We start from the raw sequence: 17,637 nt of genomic DNA, 5'->3' as shown, positions 1-17,637 counted from the left end.
GCTGGGTAGTCCTGGTTCTTCCTGCACCGTGGCAGTCTCTGGGTCTCTTCATTCCAGTGGTCTGCAGGGAGCCTGTCGTAATCTTGGTTGCTCACTTGCTGTTTCTCCAGGACACGTGGAGGTTCAGCTCAGGGGAGTTGAGCCTGGAATTTTAGTGTGGTCTTCTGTGGGGCACCATCAGCCACAACATTAGTTTGTTCTTTTGAATGTTTGGATAAGTCATCTTCTCTGTTTCCATGAGGCCATCTAGCGTTTTCAGTACCTTCAATGAAAGACCATGACACTTAAAAAGTTTTAAGAATTAACTCATGCAAATTGCCCGAATGAATATGCCTCATGCTACTTCCATGAGGCATGTATCCATGCTTTGATTGTGTTCAATGTTTCCTAATTCTATACTCTCCCATCTGCCTTCTTAAAGCTTAATATATTACAAGACAACACTATGTGACGATTTTATATGGAATGAAATCAGTTTTTATTCTAAAAAGAGAACACTGACCTCCAAGACACAGAATAGAAATATCCAGGGAATGTTCAGCCTGGTGTCCAACACCAGATTCTCACCCAGCATCTTCAAGTGCAGAGCTGGCACAGGTGAAGGGTGGCTCTCTACATGACAAAGCATGGGACAAGATCCCTCTCTGCAGGATAGAGAAGACCAGCGGATTGAGGGAAGCCTGTTTTCTTTTTTTTTCCAAAATGTTTTAAATATATTTTATTGTAATTAATAGAAGGGTTACATTATATTCACCAGATAGAAGGTGCATTACTTCACAAACATTGATACCCCTTCTCATGATTTTGTCCCCATTTCCCTTCCCCACCCCCTCCCCTCATCTTGTTTTCCCCCTTCCCTATCCTATTTCAAATAAATATATATACAATATATCAGATAACAAGGTAAGATACTGTAACAATATGAGATAACCAAGGGACAGCAAAAGAGATGAGAAATAACAGTACATTAAGAACAACAATCACACACTATATGGCTCGTGTTTCTATATCCTGAGATCCTTTCATTTAGCCTCATCCTATATGGCCTTGTGTATCTAGGTTTTGCCTTATTGTAATCCTCTGCTAGGAGAGTCCAAGGTTTATACTAATTATTACAAATGAGGGAAACCATTGAGCCTATGTTCCTTTGAGTCTGGCTTACTTCACTTAATATGATTTTTTTCCAAGTCTTTCCATCTCCTTACAAATGGGGCGATATCATTCTTTCTCATGGCAGCATAGAATTCCATTGTGTATAAATACCACATCTTGTTGATCCAATCATGAATTGAGGGGCATTTAGGTTAGTTCCATATCTTCGCTATGGTAAATAGTGCTGCAATGAACATCATTGTGCTAGTGGATTTAGTATGTCCTTGTTTCTGAACGATTGGGTAAATGCCAAGTAGTGGAATTGCTGGGTCATAGGGGAGCTCTATGTTTAGTTTTTTGAGGAACTGCCATACTAAGGCCTAGATGCATACTAATTTATTAAAGATGAAGGAAACCATGGAGCCTGTGTTCCTTTGGGTCTGACTTACTTCATTTAGTACGATGTTTTTCCAAGTCTTTCCATTTCCTTACAAATGGGGCAATGTGATTCTTTCTAATGGCAGCATAAAATTCCATTGGGTATATATACCATGAATGTAGATGTATTATGCTTTAAAATTATTTTCATAGGTAACTGGGGATTGATCTAAATTTATGTTATATTTTAAATCACTCATTTAATTTATAATATTATTTAAATGAGTTTAACATATTTAAATAATATGACTTATTGCTTATTTAAATAATGCATTGCTTATAATAAAATATTATTAATTAAATATATAACTATATATATATATATTTTTTTTTTTTTGCCAGTACTGGGGCTTGAACTTAGGGCTTAAACACTGTCCTTGGGCTTTCCTCAAAGCTAGTGAGCCACAGCACCACTTTCAGCTTTTTCTATATATGTGGTACCAAGGAATCAAACTCGGGTCTTCGAGCATGTTAGGCAAGCACTCTACCACTAGGCCAAACTCCCAGCTAACAATATATTTTGATTTTAACATACATTAAATTTATGACAATATGCTTTGAGTAAATAAGTTTGTCTTAAAAACTAAACTATTTGTATAATTCTATTGTCTTTTTGGTTGATGCTGAATGTTGAACTAAGTGCTGTCCCTGAGCTATTTTACTCAAGGCTAGAGCCCTAGCATTTTGAGCCACAGTGCCACTTCCAGTTTTTTGGTGGTTAATTGGAGATAAGAGTCTCACAGGGACTTTTCACCCCAGGTTGGCTTTGAACCACAATCCTCAGATCTCAGCCTTCTGAGTAGCTAGGATTATAGGCATGAGCTATAGGCATCTGGCTCTAAATTCTACTCTTATCTAGCCTTATTGGCTGTATTACTTAACCTTTAGTTTCAGAAATTACATCTTCTCGTCTTATGTACCATACAATGTAGATTTATATATTGGTCTTTAAAATAGTGCAGGATAGAAAGAAATTACACTTCAAAAACACAGAAATACTAGCATCTTTATTATTCATATTGTTATCTTACCAGGTGTCTTTATTACTTTATATGTCTTCAAGATTACTGCCTAAATCCTGTCATGTTGACTTGAGAGACTCTAGTTGTATTTCCTCGAGGGCCTCTTTGCTCCTCATGAACACCTCAGCTTTTATTTTACTGGAAATATTTTAGTTTTTCCTTTATTTTTGAAGGGTAGCATTGGCTGTCACATTTTTCTTCACAGCACTATGAATATAGCACACCACTCCTGGCCATTATCTTCAAGATTTGATTTGCTATGAAGTTAGCTGTCAATTTCATTGTGAATCTCTAATGAACAATCACTTTTTTTTCCTGTCTGTTCTCAAGGCTCGTTTTTTTTCTTTTTTCTTTTCTTTTTTGCTGGTGCTTGAACTCTGTCCCTGAACCACCATCCTAAGATCTCAGCTTCCTGAGTAGCTAGGATTACAGTAGTGGTGGTTCACATTGAGCTACTTCTTTGTGTGGATTCCCATATTTAATCAAGTTTAGTGTTACTGAAATTCAAACAAACATCTTAACAAGCTCGTTCTCTCTTCTCATGGATATTTTGGTCTCCCAGGCACTGTTCTTTTTGATCCTCTCAAAAACATAAGGCCAAGATACTTCTGGAAGGCTCAGAGACCACAGATAAGTTTCATCTGCCTCCTCCCATGAGAGGGACTGAGTTTGAGTTACACCTGAGAAGGGCTTGGCAAACACCCATGATGTTTAGTACAACCAGAAAGGCCCATACTTCATCACTAGACCAAGTCACAAGACTTGGGTGTTTGTCCTTATACTAAGGTCAACATGTTAACAAAATCTTACATTAAGCCCTTAACAAAGGTATAAAACCACATTTCTTTAGGTCCACAGGCCACCTGAATGTCTACACGAACACAAATTCATCACTCTTAGAAGAATGCTTTATGATACATCCATTCACGAAGTCTAACCATAAATGCTACTAGACAATGAAACAGGAAAATGTGAACCAAATACAGAAAATATTTGATAGTCTTTCAGTTGACCAACATGTTCAAATAATTACCTTAAAGTAGGTGTTGTAATGATTTTCAAGAGCTTTAAGAGAAATATATTTGTAATTATGGAATAGATGGTGACTCAGTAGAGAAATAAACAAGAGCAAATATAAACTCTTAAAGTGGCTCTCTGAATAAGATTAACAATGAATTAGTGAAATAAAGAAGGGGCGAGTGGGGCCAGGAGTTTGGTCTAGTGGTAGAGTGCTTGCCTAGCACGAAGACCTGGGTTCGATTCCTCGGTACCACATACATAGCAAAAGGCCAGAAATGGTGCTGTGGTTCAAGTGGTAGAGCTCTAGCCTTGAGAAAGCCCAAGGACAGTGCCCAGGTCCTGATTTGCCCAAGGACAGTGGCTAGGCTCTGAGTTCAAGGCCCATAACTGGTTAAAAAAAAAGAAAAAAAAAGAAGTGAGTGAACTTAAAGTAATCCCAAATAAAATCCACACACACCAAAAAAAGGAATGCAGTTCACTGATGTGAGACATCAAGGAGTATGCCAGAGGAAGCTGCTTTCTGCTTCCACATCTGGCTGCAGCTGGCTCTGTAGCAGATTTCACAGCCATTTGAAATTTTGAGCATTCCATACAAGCCTTGTATCCATTTCTTATCATTGACCTTTTTCTTTTGTTATTTTTAGTACTATTGAAGAAATTCATTCTGTAAAATTAGTGAACTTTGCAAAAATTGAACTTGATTAATCCTGAGGACAAGAAACCCTATTCTAGATTTGACTTATTGCCATTAAGTAATGTAACTGTTGACAGTTTTCCATGATTATTCCTATCAATGGGGAAGTCAGGGAGAGGGAGGGTGGGCTGTGGCTGCGTGTGTGCTGGTGGTGGGGGTGCAGTGAACATACTGGGCTTCCACACTCTGACCTCAGGACCACCACAGATACTTCCTGAGGTCACCAGATCTCTTACAAAGAAGGGGGCCCTGTTCCTAACGCTTTCTGACAAGTGAGAGTGAGATGTAGGCCAAATGCAGAATTCCTCTCCTTTCCATTGCCACTTCCTGATTTGTACAAGGCTGCACATCCTCCTTACTGCATCTGAGCATCTTCTTGAAATGTGTTTTCTTTGGCTATGTTTATTTTCAATTCATCTATGACTGTTCAACATGCTTGCAATCATGTCAACATACTTTTAGTTGTCAACACTACACCTACAACCATGTCAAAGCACCTGCAACTAAGCAAACCCTAAGGTCATGCACAACTCCCTCGTGATCGTGCTTGTTCCTGAAGTACTGGGACAGAGCCCTCTTTCAGGGCTAGGGGAAACATCCCTTTACCTGGTTTACACATGAGAGGCCTACACACCTCAGTAGACATATGGCAGGCACTGGGTTCAAAGGACACGTACAATGGGCAGAGGAGATTCAGCTTTATTCTGAAGAAAATAGGAGCCAGAATGGAGAGAGACCAATGGAGCTAGTCAGCAGTCCCAACTCATGCATCCAGTCCTCAATGCTAACCTTCATTCCTTCCAGGACTGAGTCTTGGAGGGATTCGAGTAGAAATGACACCTGGGAACCCTGACATGTCTTTGCTTGGCTCTCTTCTTGTGCAACTACATGAACTTCAGCCCGTCCCAGTAGACACTCCTGCTTTCTGTTCTCACCTCAACTGCTTCTCATAGCCAGGTCCTCATCTCCAACAGTTCAGTGGCTTGACTGACTCTCCTGGCTGCCAGGTGTGTTATAGCCAGTATCTTGTACCTAATACACCCACCTGGCACTCCAAGTTTAGGCTCCATATTGAGGTGGGATCTCATGAACCTTTTTGGTTAGCTGACACGTAGGGTGTGATTCAGACCATCGTTTACCTAAGGCTGGAATTTGAGATAGAGTTGTCACAAATACATCATTTGTGAATGGAGAGAGGAATGGTGGGTGAATCCACTCACAACACTCACTGCACATGTATGTGTGTATATGTGGAGTTTGAAATGAGGGAATCTAAGGGATTGGAATAGACAGGGGTGGATAATGATATAGAGGAAACAATGATCAAACTGCCTAACATTCATAAATTAACATGCTGAGTTGAAACTCCTTTGAGCAACTGCTTGAAGATAACATAAAAACAACACCTCCCCAAGCTCAAAGTGTCAGTTTATTAGACATGTAAGCATTTGTTGGGAAGGTGTTTTTGATAAAACTACTGAGGAGTTACTTCTAACATCTATGGAGAGAATTCCTATTCATGATGGATGACAGATGATGGAGCTTCTAAGTAGTCCATGTCAGAGAGTAAACTGAAATACTAACTATAGATCCCAGATTGTCGGAGTTTTCAGTCCTCAGTCCCTCCTGACCTGTAGAAGGGAGAGGGAGAACACGCCCCGACCAGGACGAACCTAGAAAGGAGAGGGCCAACTGACCGCCCCCCAGCCCTCCCTCGCTGGAGGACGATCAGACGCATCAGGGAGACTCATCAAGGCAGAAACTCGTTTATTGAGGAAGTCCATTCAGCTCATATAGGGTGCAGGAGCCCATCAGCACCAAGGTGGGCAGGGCGGGGGAGGTCCTCTCATTGAGGAAGTAGGATGCCTGTGCTGTCAAGAGGGCGGCAGGGTTCCATCCCAGAGGTGGCCTTGCAAACCACAGCCACACTTTCCAACCCAGCAGCAGGCACCATCTCACCCAGGTGCGGTCCCAAGACCAGGGAGTGAGCACTGGGCCAGGAGTTAGGCCTCCTTTTACAGCACAGGTTTCCATTTCCCTGATGTGACATGCCCCACACCAGATGTAGAGCAGGAGCTTGGCATTTCCCAGGCCTTTTCTCTGGCTAACCGTAGGTATGTCAATTCTTTCTGGAAGGACTGTGTGTGCACATTAACTGACCAACTTTTACAGCTCGGACTCAAGGGATAATGTTTGAAATCATCTTCTGCTGGCAGCTGAAGGAACACAGGATGTAGTAGTGACCCTGGACTACAGTAAAGTGTTGGTATCACATGATTTACAAGTAATTCCGGGGCTGCTAGGCCCTCCAGCATCAGTGCATTTCCTGGTCATTCTTAGAAAATATTTTTTTAATGATTGTGTTTAAACTTTTTATTGAAAAGGTGATGTAGAGAGGGGTTAAATTTACATAATCAGGTACTGAGTACATTACTTTGTGAACAGAATTACTTCTTCCTTGTTTTGTCCCAGTGTTTTCTCTGCCCTATTACACAGGTGAGAGTTCATTTGAGGATCAGGCTCCGATATATCCTACAGCTGGGAATCAGAAGTGCAAAAAGCTAATATCCCATCAGTAAGACCTGAATGGGAGCTGAGATAGTTCTAAAATACTCCTCCACTGAAGTAAAACCAAGTCAGAGGGTTTCTGCTGGGAGGAGTTATAGTTCTCAGAACATTGGGAAGACCCAGCTTGGCTGAAAACACCTTCATGTGGTGCTGGAGAGAAGGAAAGAGTTGTCTCTGCAGGCATTCATGACCTCCTTGCTCCTCAGAGGGTAGATGAGGGTTTTCATCGTGGGGCTCAGGGCTGAATACAGAACACCAGACACTTGGCCACTCTCTGCGCTGTAGCTGGAGGCAGGACTGATGTAAGCACAGAACACCAGGAGAGGTACACAGAGACCACGAGGAGGTGGGATGAGCAGGAGGAGAAGGCCTTGGGCTTCCCCTCAGCTGAACGTGTGCACAGGATGCTCTGGAGGAGACAGCCACAGGACAGCGTGAGAGCAGGAAGTTCAAGCCTCCGCAGAGGGGGGCATTGTCTTAAGGGCACAGACTGAGCCAGGGCAGCCCTTGGCCTGAGGACTCTTCTCTGGCCCCTCTCTCATGTTGAGGTCCCAGTAGTCTCTCCAGGTGGCCTTCTGTGTCAATCACAGGAGAGGAAGTAGATTTGACCATTTCCCATACACATTTTGTCATTAGAGGATCAAACACTGCAAGCACTCAACTGTGAATGGAGCAGTGAGGTCAGAAAGTGAAGATCCTTTCCCTCTTGATCTGATCCCTCTACTGCCTTGCGTCTCCAAAGCCTATGACTAAGCAAGATCCGGGCTAGCATCTGGCTTTCTACCATGTGTAGCCAGAATGCAGCAGCAAGACCCCTGTGATTATCTTTTCTGTCTCTGGGGGCAAGTGGCTTTCTTCACTCTGAAGATGGCTTTCTGAGTAACTCTCTACTGTGGACGTCACAGGCAGGCTTCAAGGCCATCTCAGTGTGACCCCGAGGGCCCGGTTCCTTAGGGCTTGGGTTGCATCACACAGCCAAAACAACCTTATGTAACCAGGATGACCTGCAGCCAGCGGCCTCCTCTGGACTCCACACAGCAGGATCATAGCCCCAGAGCCTGAATGGCACAGGGGGGACATGTGGAGCTGACCCCTGCTATAATATCTGTCCACGCTCTCTCTGGGCAAGTGCATCTGGGCCGTGGCACCATCTGTCCCCTAGGGTTCATCTGGAATAGCTCACATGTCTAGAGATGCACGGGTGTGCTGCTCACAGGTAGGCGGTACGTCTTAGCCCTTTCCTCTGTTCAGTCAGGATGGTCACTTGCTGTTGTAGGCCCCTGCAGGCCCCAGAGGCTCCCATGTCAAGAGGACATGGATTCCATTCTGTGAGGACTTCCGATGTCCAGGAAAAGGGAGCTCAGGGTGCTCTGGTAAATATCACAGGAATATGAGCAGACTCGTGGGCAGTCACGGACAGTCCTCTCCCTAGCCTCCTCCTTGTTGATGCCACCAGGAGCCAAAGCCTATGCACTGCCTCAGGTGGTGGGCTCCATAGTCATGCATTCTACTTGCTTCTCAGAAACGGAGGCATGATGTTTTCTGTAGAGTTTATGAGTCTTTCTCACACATGCCCCCAAACAAGATAATTGCATAGCGTTCGTGACTGGGAAGTATGTGGAGCTGAATTCTACCACAGAAGCTAGACAGGGTGGAAGGGCTCCTGCTCGGGTGGCCTCTCAGCCACACTGTGGCCCCAGCCCCAGCAGTAGCCATCCTCTGTACTTGTTCCCAGGGCATCTGCAAATGTTTTCCATGGCAAATCCATCCAAAAGGTGGACAGGACAGAGAAAGGACACCTCCCTTCCCTAGGGAGGAGAAACTGCTTCTGACATGGCTCACCTCCACCTTGTTAGGAACCCCAAAATGGGTTTGGGGCTGCAGCTTTTGTATAATCACTCTGGGTTGGCAACTCTGGTTTGTTCAGAGAGGTATTGGAGGTGAGTGTGGTGCTTGGGAAAGGAAAGTAGTTGTAATGTTGGTGCTGAGCTGTGGTGATAGCCATTCACACATGGTCATTCGCTTCTCTCTCTCTCTCTCTCTCTCTCTCTCTCTCTCTCTCTCTCTCTCTGCCAACTCTGTGAGTGTGTGTGTGTGTGTGTGTGTGTGTGTGTGTCCTGAGGTTTCTACTCGGGGTCTCAGTGATGTCCCTGAGCTTTTGTGCTCAAGGCTAGCACTCCACCACTCAAGTCACAGCTTCACTTGTGGCTTTCCGGGTAATTAAATGGAAATAAGAGTTTCATGTTAACTTTCCTTACCCAGGACAGCTTGGAACTGTGATCTTCAGATCTCAGCTTCCAATGTAGCTAGGTTTACAGGTATGAGCCACTGGCATCCTGATAGAGAAGAACAGAAGGTGCCTGGTGTGTCTGGGCTCAGATGCTCAGAGAAAACACAGGATGTCCATTTCAAGAATTGCTCTCCCAGGATTTGGGAGAAACTTCTTGTAAAATAATCACCGTAATTACCAGAAATTCAGTTGCTATTTCTGTCAGTAGTGGGCCTTGAACTCTGGGTCTGGGAATTATCCCTGAGCCTTTCATCTCAGGTCTACCCCTTAAGTCATAGGGCCACTTCCATTTTTTTTGGTGATTAACTGGAGAGAAGAGTATCACAAACTTTTTAGTGCCCGGGCTGGCTTTGAACCATGATCCTCAGATATCAGATATCTCCTGAGTAGCTAGGATTATAGGCATGAACCACCATACCCCACTTCAGAAATTCAGGTTTAATTGGACATGTTGCAGCTTATTTGCTGGATCTAGCATAAGGCTTGAAACATGTGGCATTCAGAAAAGCCAGGTGACCAATGACGCGCGGTACTCTTGTGTAATGGAGGGCTGTTAGTGCGACACAGACTGAACAAGAGCCAAGTGTGACTGAGAGTCTGTGGGCTGGCAGTTGGAAAGCCAGTGGAATGAGAAGCAGTTCATGGAAGAGGGTACGGGAGTGGGGGCTGAAGCTACACTGATGCTTTTTATCACTTTGAGCTTTGGATTGCTTGTTTGAAACTGTGACTATAGCCAGTACAATGTAAACAGGTCTTGCTGGATCACCCCGCAAGGCCATTTCCTGGACAGATTAATGGCATGAATCTGGGAGAGCTATGTGACTCTAGAGTTTCCAGTAGTGTGGTCCCAATGGCTGAATCTCCAGGATGGCAGAGGCATAGAGAACCACGGAGGTAACTGCTGTAGACTCTGCTGTCTGTCATCACAGCCTGGGACTGGCTGTTGGAGGTAAAGCATGCCTATGACTGGCTCCCACTTCCCGAAAGACCTATTGCCTATTGACAATTTGACCCCAGTTTCCACCCTCCCCTCAGCCATTTATACTGTAGAGGAAGTATCACAACCAGTTCACTGACTCCTGGCCATCGCTGCCCCACGTGTGGAGTGAAAAAGTGGAGAAAATGTGGCCCTGTTTGCTCAGTGTGTTGAGTAGAGCCCCCAGTGACTGTCTGTGTTTCCAGACAAGTCTCTGTGGAATTTCTCACTGACCTGCCCTTCCCTTTACTTAGAGAACCAGGAGTTGTTTTTTCTTTAAACTTTTTGTCTGATAATTTAAATAAGCAGCTTTTCTACCAGACAGGTGGCTCATTGCATGGGCTTGATTTTTACATATGAAACATTGACATTTAGGTAAAAGCAAAGCTCATCTGTGCTCAGGAAGGAAGCTCAAGCTGCAGACCCACTCTGGTCCTGCGCGGGGTACGCATGGCCCCTGGAAACCAGTCTGTGGTGACCACGTTCATCCTGCAGAGGTTTGTGGAGGAGCCTTGGCTCCAGGACACCCTCTTCTGTGTCCTATTCCTCTTGTTCCTGATGGCTCTGCTCGGCAACGTCCTGATCATTGCAGCCATCCTCTGCAGCCCCAACCTCCATACTCCCATGTACTTCTTCTTGGTCAACCTGGCCCTGATGGATCTCATCTGCACTGTGACTGTCTTGCCCAAATTCCTCCAGAGCCTCGTGGCTGAGAACACCATCTCCTTTGGGGGCTGCCTCATGCAGATGTTTGTCTTCACTTGGGTGCTTGGATCTGAGTTGCTGCTTTTCTCTGCCATGGCCTATGACCGCTACCTGGCCATCTGTCGGCCACTGCACTACGGTACTCTGATGAATGTCAAGGCCTGTGTGTCCCTGGCTGCCTTTGTGTGGTCTACTGGGGCCCTCAACTCCTTGGTGCTCACCTGCCTGGTCCTGCGTCTGTCCTTCTGTGGCCCCAACCTCATCACACACTTCCTCTGTGAGATTCCACCGGTGCTTCTGCTCCCCTGTAGCCCTACCTTCATCAATGATATCATGACCGTTATTGCAGACATGTTCTTGAGTGGCCTTAACTTCCTGTTGACCATGGCATCCTACGGGTGCATCATCACCAACATTCTGCACATCCGCTCAGCTGAGGGCAAGAGGCGTGCCTTCTCCACCTGCTCAGCTCACCTCATGGTAGTCACCCTCTACTACTCCACGGTGCTCTACACCTATGTCCGGCCAGCCATGGGTTCCACTGGGCTCGTGGACAAGGTCATTGCAGTGCTGTACACCACTGTCACTCCTTCTCTCAACCCCCTCATCTATACCTTGAGAAACAAAGAATTCAAGGCATCCTGCAGAAAGCTCCTGTCTTTTGTGAGGTGACCTTAGGTAAGAAAGGAACTTGGAAAGTGGCCGGAGAGGGCCTGACCCTTCTCATATGTTGAATCTGGAATTTGTCGTTTTTGTCTCCTGGGGCTGTCTGTCTGTCTGAGAGCATGTGTAGGTCAATGCCATGTCTTGTGTCACAGAATATCTGATATTTTTATTCCTCTGAAAGTTAGTACGCAATGTGCATTGCTATACTCCTCGTACCTTACAATTTATATGTGTACATTGTGTCCTCTTAAACATTAAGGCCTCTGATTCATTTAACTAGATGTACTAATTTAATCACTTTACTCATAAGTATAGAATCTTTTAATGGACAAGGCTTTTTTTGTTCTTTTTTGTTTGTGTTGTTTCATTTGTTTGGTTATGGGATGTTGTTGTCATTGTATGATTGTTTGCCTGTTTTGATGTTGGTTCTGGTGATTGACTCAGGGCTTGGACACTGTCCCTGGGATTTTTTACCCTCAAGATTATTGCTCTACCACTTTAGCTAAAGCTCTACTTCTGGATTTTTGCTTTTAAATGAAGATGGGAGTCTCATTAAATTTCCCTGCCATATTGGCTTTAAACTGCAATCCTCAGCTTCCTGAGTTCCTAAGATTACAGATGTAAGCCACCAGCACCCAGCTTAATGTACCATTCTTAAGCAATTTCATTTCATATAGTGATTCTGCCATTGGCAGTATTTGAGTATTTATAACATGGTTTGTAGGCCATACAAAGAGGATCCATAGAGGGTGAAGTCCCGTGGCACCTAAGGAGCACATGAGGCGTAAATGTAGCTGTTTCACCATGTACCAGATGATTTTATGGGCTGGATGTGCCCCACCCTGGCTACTCATACTGTATTGTCCCAGTGACTGTGACCCCTGCTCCTGACCCATGCCTCCTGTTCACCCCTGGCTCTTCTCCTGCTACCACCGGAACAGTCTGCATGGTTTTATTTTGTCTTGTTTTGTATGATTGTGGAACTTCATCTCAGGAGCTAGGAGCTGTCCCTGAACTCTTTTGCTCAAGGTTAGCACTCTACCTCATTGAGCTACAGCTCCACTTCTGGCTTTTGAGTGGTTAATAAGAGATAAGAGTCTCGTGGGGACTTCTTAGGCTATGTTCCAACCATGATCCTTACATCTCAGCCTCCAGAGTAGCTAGAATTACAGGTGTGATCCACCAGCACTCAGCTAGTTGCGCCATTTATGAGTACAACATTTTAGATTCTGTACAAAATGAGGAATGTGACATTTGTCTTTTTGAGCTTAGCTCCTTTGACTGTACATAACATCCTCTAGGTTCGTCCTTATTATAATTTGGACTTTCTTCCTTTACATGGCTGAGTAACAGTAAATATATTGTGATATATCTATTATATATGCATACATACATGACACATTTTCTGTATCTGTACATCAATGAACATTTATTGTCTTTTTATTGAATATTGTGATTATTATGTAGTGAATATCAGGGTGGACTTATCTCTTCAAGACACTGATTTCATTGGCCTTAATATATACCCAAAGATAGGGGTAGTCATTCATATGGAGTCATTTTTTAAATTGTTTTATTTATTTATTTTTTGCCAGTCTTGGGCTTGAGCACAAGGCCTAAGCACTGTTCTTGGACTTTCTCAAGGCTAGAGCTCTACCACTTGAGCCTCAGCACCACTTCTGGATATTTTTTCTATGTATGTGGTACTGAGGAATTGAACCCGGGTCTTCGTGCATGCTAGGCAAGCACTCTACCACTAGGCCACACTCCTGGCCCTAAATTGTTTTATTTTTTTAAATTTAATTTTATTGTCACGATGATGTTCAGAGGGTACAGTTACATACATAATGTGGAGAATACGTTTCTTTTTGGATATTGTTGCTCCCTCCCACCTTCTCCTCCTACTTCCTTTTCCCCACCTTGGCCTCCATATTGGTTTGCATAATGATAGTACCCAACCTTAGTTTGCAAATTTCCATTTTTCCCCATCTTCGCTAGCCCTTGTTATTTTTGTTTTACTGATAATAACCTTCTTAGAGATGTGATGTGATATTGACTGTGATGTTAATGTGCAACTTGTAGGTGATTAGTGCTGTTGAGAGTTTTTGTATCAGACCTATTTTTTCAAAATCCATTTCAAGATATTTGTGTCTTTTTGCAAAAATATCCATTGAGGTGTTTGGTCTAGTTTTTATATTTTAGGATATTAACCACTTATAAGCTATAAGGTCTCCTCCTCCTCCTCCTCCTCCTCCTCCTCCTCTTCCTCCTCCTCCCCCTCCTCAACCTCCCCTTCCTCCTCCCCCTCCTCTTCATCTTCTTCCTCCTCCTCCTCTTCATCTTCTTCCTCCTCCTACTCTTCCTCCTCCTCTTCCACTTCTTCCTCTTTCTCTTCCTTTTCTTCCCCCTCCTCCTCCTCCTCCCCCTCCTCCTCCCTCCTCTTCATCTTCTTCTTCCTCCTCTTCATCTTCTTCCTCCTCCTACTCTTCCTCCTCCTCCTCCACTTCTTCTTCTTCTTCTTCTTCTTCTTCTTCTTCTTCTTCTTCTTCTTCTTCTTCTTCTTCTTCTCCTTCTCCTTCTCCTTCTCCTTCTCCTTCTCCTCCTTCTCCTTCTCCTTCTCATCTTCTTCTTGTCTTGGGGATTCTTTTGCAGCTCACAGTGCTACAGAGCTTTTTTTTGTTGTTATTGTTCAAGGGTATTTCTCTATCAATTGAGCCACAGCTCCAACTCTGGCTTTTTTTTTTTGCCATTTTTGGCGTTGAGCTCAGGGCCTGAGCACTGTCCTTGGACTTTCTTAAGGCTAGTAGAGCTCTACCACTTGAGCCTCAGCACTACTTCTGGCTTTTTTCCCCCCTATGTATGTGGTACTGAGAAATTGAACCCCAGTCTTTGTGCATGGTAGGCAAGCACTCTACCATTAGGCCAAATTCCTGGCCCCACTCTGGCTTTTTGGCTATTAATTTGAGGTAAGACTTTCCTGCTTTGGCTGACTTTGAGCCAAGCTCCTCAGATCTCAGATCCCTGAGAAACTAGGGTAATAGGCGTGAGCCACCAACACCTGGAACGTGCATTTTCATTTCAGTGATTGTTTCCACGTAGGTAAGCAGACATCTTTTCATTTGATGGAGTATCCTTGTTTAAATTTACTTTTTCTAGTGCTTTTTTATATTGAATATACAATTGTAGCTAAAAATGTCATGGAGTTATTTCTGTATGACTCCTTTGTGGATTTTTATGGATTCACAATCTACATATTTTAGAGTTAATGTTGTACTTAGTATCAGTTAAATTTCAACTTCATTCCTCTTATCTCTTAGTTTTCCCCACTCCACTCCATGCATTCGAAGACTGTTCCATCTACAGGTTTATTCTCGTCATTGTTGTTAGTGATGAATTCCCTGTGGATGTGTGGCTTTCTGCATTGTTACAAGGGTCCATGTGTGTATTTATACTAGTACCTTATAATGTTGATCACTAAACCTTGGTAAGATAGTTTGAAACTTAAAAGCTTGATATTTCTAACTTGAATTTTCTTCTCAAGATTAGTATTTTGGGGGGATCGTAGGATTTCAAATGAATTTGACAATTTTTTCTATATCAATAAATATTGTTTGGTGTTATTGCAAATGGTGGTATTGATTAGTGTTTGCATAGATGTTTGTTAGTATATACAAATAAAATTAATTACAATGAACACATGGGAAGAACAGATCACATATGTCCATCTAATGCTGGAGAAAGAACAAGAATCTTTTGAACACGTCCTGGACCTCCTTGCTCCTCAGAGGGTAGATGAAGGTATTCGCAGTGGGGCTCAGGGCTGAATACAGAACACCAGACACTTGGCCGCTCTCTGCGCTGTAGCTGGAGGCAGGGCTGATGTAAGCACAGAACACCAGGAGAGGTACACAGAGACCACGAGGAGGTGGGATGAGCAGGAGGAGAAGGCCTTGGGCTTCCCCTCAGCTGAACGTGTGCACAGGATGCTCTGGAGGAGACAGCCACAGGACAGCGTGAGAGCAGGAAGTTCAAGCCTCCGCAGAGGGGGGCATTGTCTTAAGGGCACAGACTGAGCCAGGGCAGCCCTTGGCCTGAGGACTCTTCTCTGGCCCCTCTCTCATGTTGAGGTCCCAGTAGTCTCTCCAGGTGGCCTTCTGTGTCAATCACAGGAGAGGAAATAGATTTGACCATTTCCCATACACATTTTGTCATTAGAGGATCAAACACTGCAAGCACTCAACTGTGAATGGAGCAGTGAGGTCAGAAAGTGAAGATCCTTTCCCTCTTGATCTGATCCCTCTACTGCCTTGCGTCTCCAAAGCCTATGACTAAACAAGATCCGGGCTAGCATCTGGCTTTCTACCATGTGTAGCCAGAATGCAGCAGCAAGACCCCTGTGATTATCTTTTCTGTCTCTGGGGGCAAGTGGCTTTCTTCACTCTGAAGATGGCTTTCTGAGTAACTCTCTACTGTGGACGTCACAGGCAGGCTTCAAGGCCATCTCAGTGTGACCCCGAGGGCCCGGTTCCTTAGGGCTTGGGTTGCATCACACAGCCAAAACAATCTTATGTAACCAGGATGACCTGCAGCCAGCGGCCTCCTCTGGACTCCACACAGCAGGATCATAGCCCCAGAGCCTGAATGGCACAGGGGGGACATGTGGAGCTGACCCCTGCTATAATATCTGTCCACGCTCTCTCTGGGCAAGTGCATCTGGGCCGTGGCACCATCTGTCCCCTAGGGTTCATCTGGAATAGCTCACATGTCTAGAGATGCACGGGTGTGCTGCTCACAGGTAGGCGGTACGTCTTAGCCCTTTCCTCTGTTCAGTCAGGATGGTCACTTGCTGTTGTAGGCCCCTGCAGGCCCCAGAGGCTCCCATGTCAAGAGGACATGGATTCCATTCTGTGAGGACTTCCGATGTCCAGGAAAAGGGAGCTCAGGGTGCTCTGGTAAATATCACAGGAATATGAGCAGACTCGTGGGCAGTCACGGACAGTCCTCTCCCTAGCCTCCTCCTTGTTGATGCCACCAGGAGCCAAAGCCTATGCACTGCCTCAGGTGGTGGGCTCCATAGTCATGCATTCTACTTGCTTCTCAGAAACGGAGGCATGATGTTTTCTGTAGAGTTTATGAGTCTTTCTCACACATGCCCCCAAACAAGATAATTGCATAGCGTTCGTGACTGGGAAGTATGTGGAGCTGAATTCTACCACAGAAGCTAGACAGGGTGGAAGGGCTCCTGCTCGGGTGGCCTCTCAGCCACACTGTGGCCCCAGCCCCAGCAGTAGCCATCCTCTGTACTTGTTCCCAGGGCATCTGCAAATGTTTTCCATGGCAAATCCATCCAAAAGGTGGACAGGACAGAGAAAGGACACCTCCCTTCCCTAGGGAGGAGAAACTGCTTCTGACATGGCTCACCTCCACCTTGTTAGGAACCCCAAAATGGGTTTGGGGCTGCAGCTTTTGTATAATCACTCTGGGTTGGCAACTCTGGTTTGTTCAGAGAGGTATTGGAGGTGAGTGTGGTGCTTGGGAAAGGAAAGTAGTTGTAATGTTGGTGCTGAGCTGTGGTGATAGCCATTCACACATGGTCATTCGCTTCTCTCTCTCTCTCTCTCTCTCTCTCTCTCTCTCTCTCTCTCTCTCTGCCAACTCTGTGAGTGTGTGTGTGTGTGTGTGTGTGTGTGTGTCCTGAGGTTTCTACTCGGGGTCTCAGTGATGTCCCTGAGCTTTTGTGCTCAAGGCTAGCACTCCACCACTCAAGTCACAGCTTCACTTGTGGCTTTCCGGGTAATTAAATGGAAATAAGAGTTTCATGTTAACTTTCCTTACCCAGGACAGCTTGGAACTGTGATCTTCAGATCTCAGCTTCCAATGTAGCTAGGTTTACAGGTATGAGCCACTGGCATCCTGATAGAGAAGAACAGAAGGTGCCTGGTGTGTCTGGGCTCAGATGCTCAGAGAAAACACAGGATGTCCATTTCAAGAATTGCTCTCCCAGGATTTGGGAGAAACTTCTTGTAAAATAATCACCGTAATTACCAGAAATTCAGTTGCTATTTCTGTCAGTAGTGGGCCTTGAACTCTGGGTCTGGGAATTATCCCTGAGCCTTTCATCTCAGGTCTACCCCTTAAGTCATAGGGCCACTTCCATTTTTTTTGG

General features: G+C 44.7%; 1 protein-coding gene across 1 annotated transcript; it reads left to right on the top strand.

Annotated features, from left to right (window-relative positions):
• The first annotated feature begins 9,767 nt into the window (after positions 1–9,767).
• Positions 9,768–11,721, top strand: LOC150053636 (olfactory receptor 13G1-like). Its single transcript, XM_090346834.1, has 2 exons — positions 9,768–10,073; positions 10,476–11,721. Exon 2 carries the CDS (start codon positions 10,551–10,553, stop codon positions 11,475–11,477), a length of 927 nt encoding a protein of 308 aa, XP_090202960.1. The 5' UTR covers positions 9,768–10,073; positions 10,476–10,550; the 3' UTR covers positions 11,478–11,721.
• Positions 11,722–17,637: the final 5,916 nt, after the last annotated feature.

The sequence above is a fragment of the Megascapheus bottae genome, chromosome 15, assembly GCF_031878675.1.
Source record: "Megascapheus bottae isolate mThoBot1 chromosome 15, mThoBot2.hap1, whole genome shotgun sequence".
NCBI classification, from domain to species: domain Eukaryota; kingdom Metazoa; phylum Chordata; class Mammalia; order Rodentia; family Geomyidae; genus Megascapheus; species Megascapheus bottae.
This window is presented reverse-complemented; position numbering and strand designations above follow the sequence as displayed.

Excerpts from the sequence above, each read along its gene's own strand:
- LOC150053636 (XM_090346834.1), top strand. The coding sequence starts at position 10,551 with ATGGCCCCTGGAAACCAGTCTGTGGTGACCACGTTCATCCTGCAGAGG.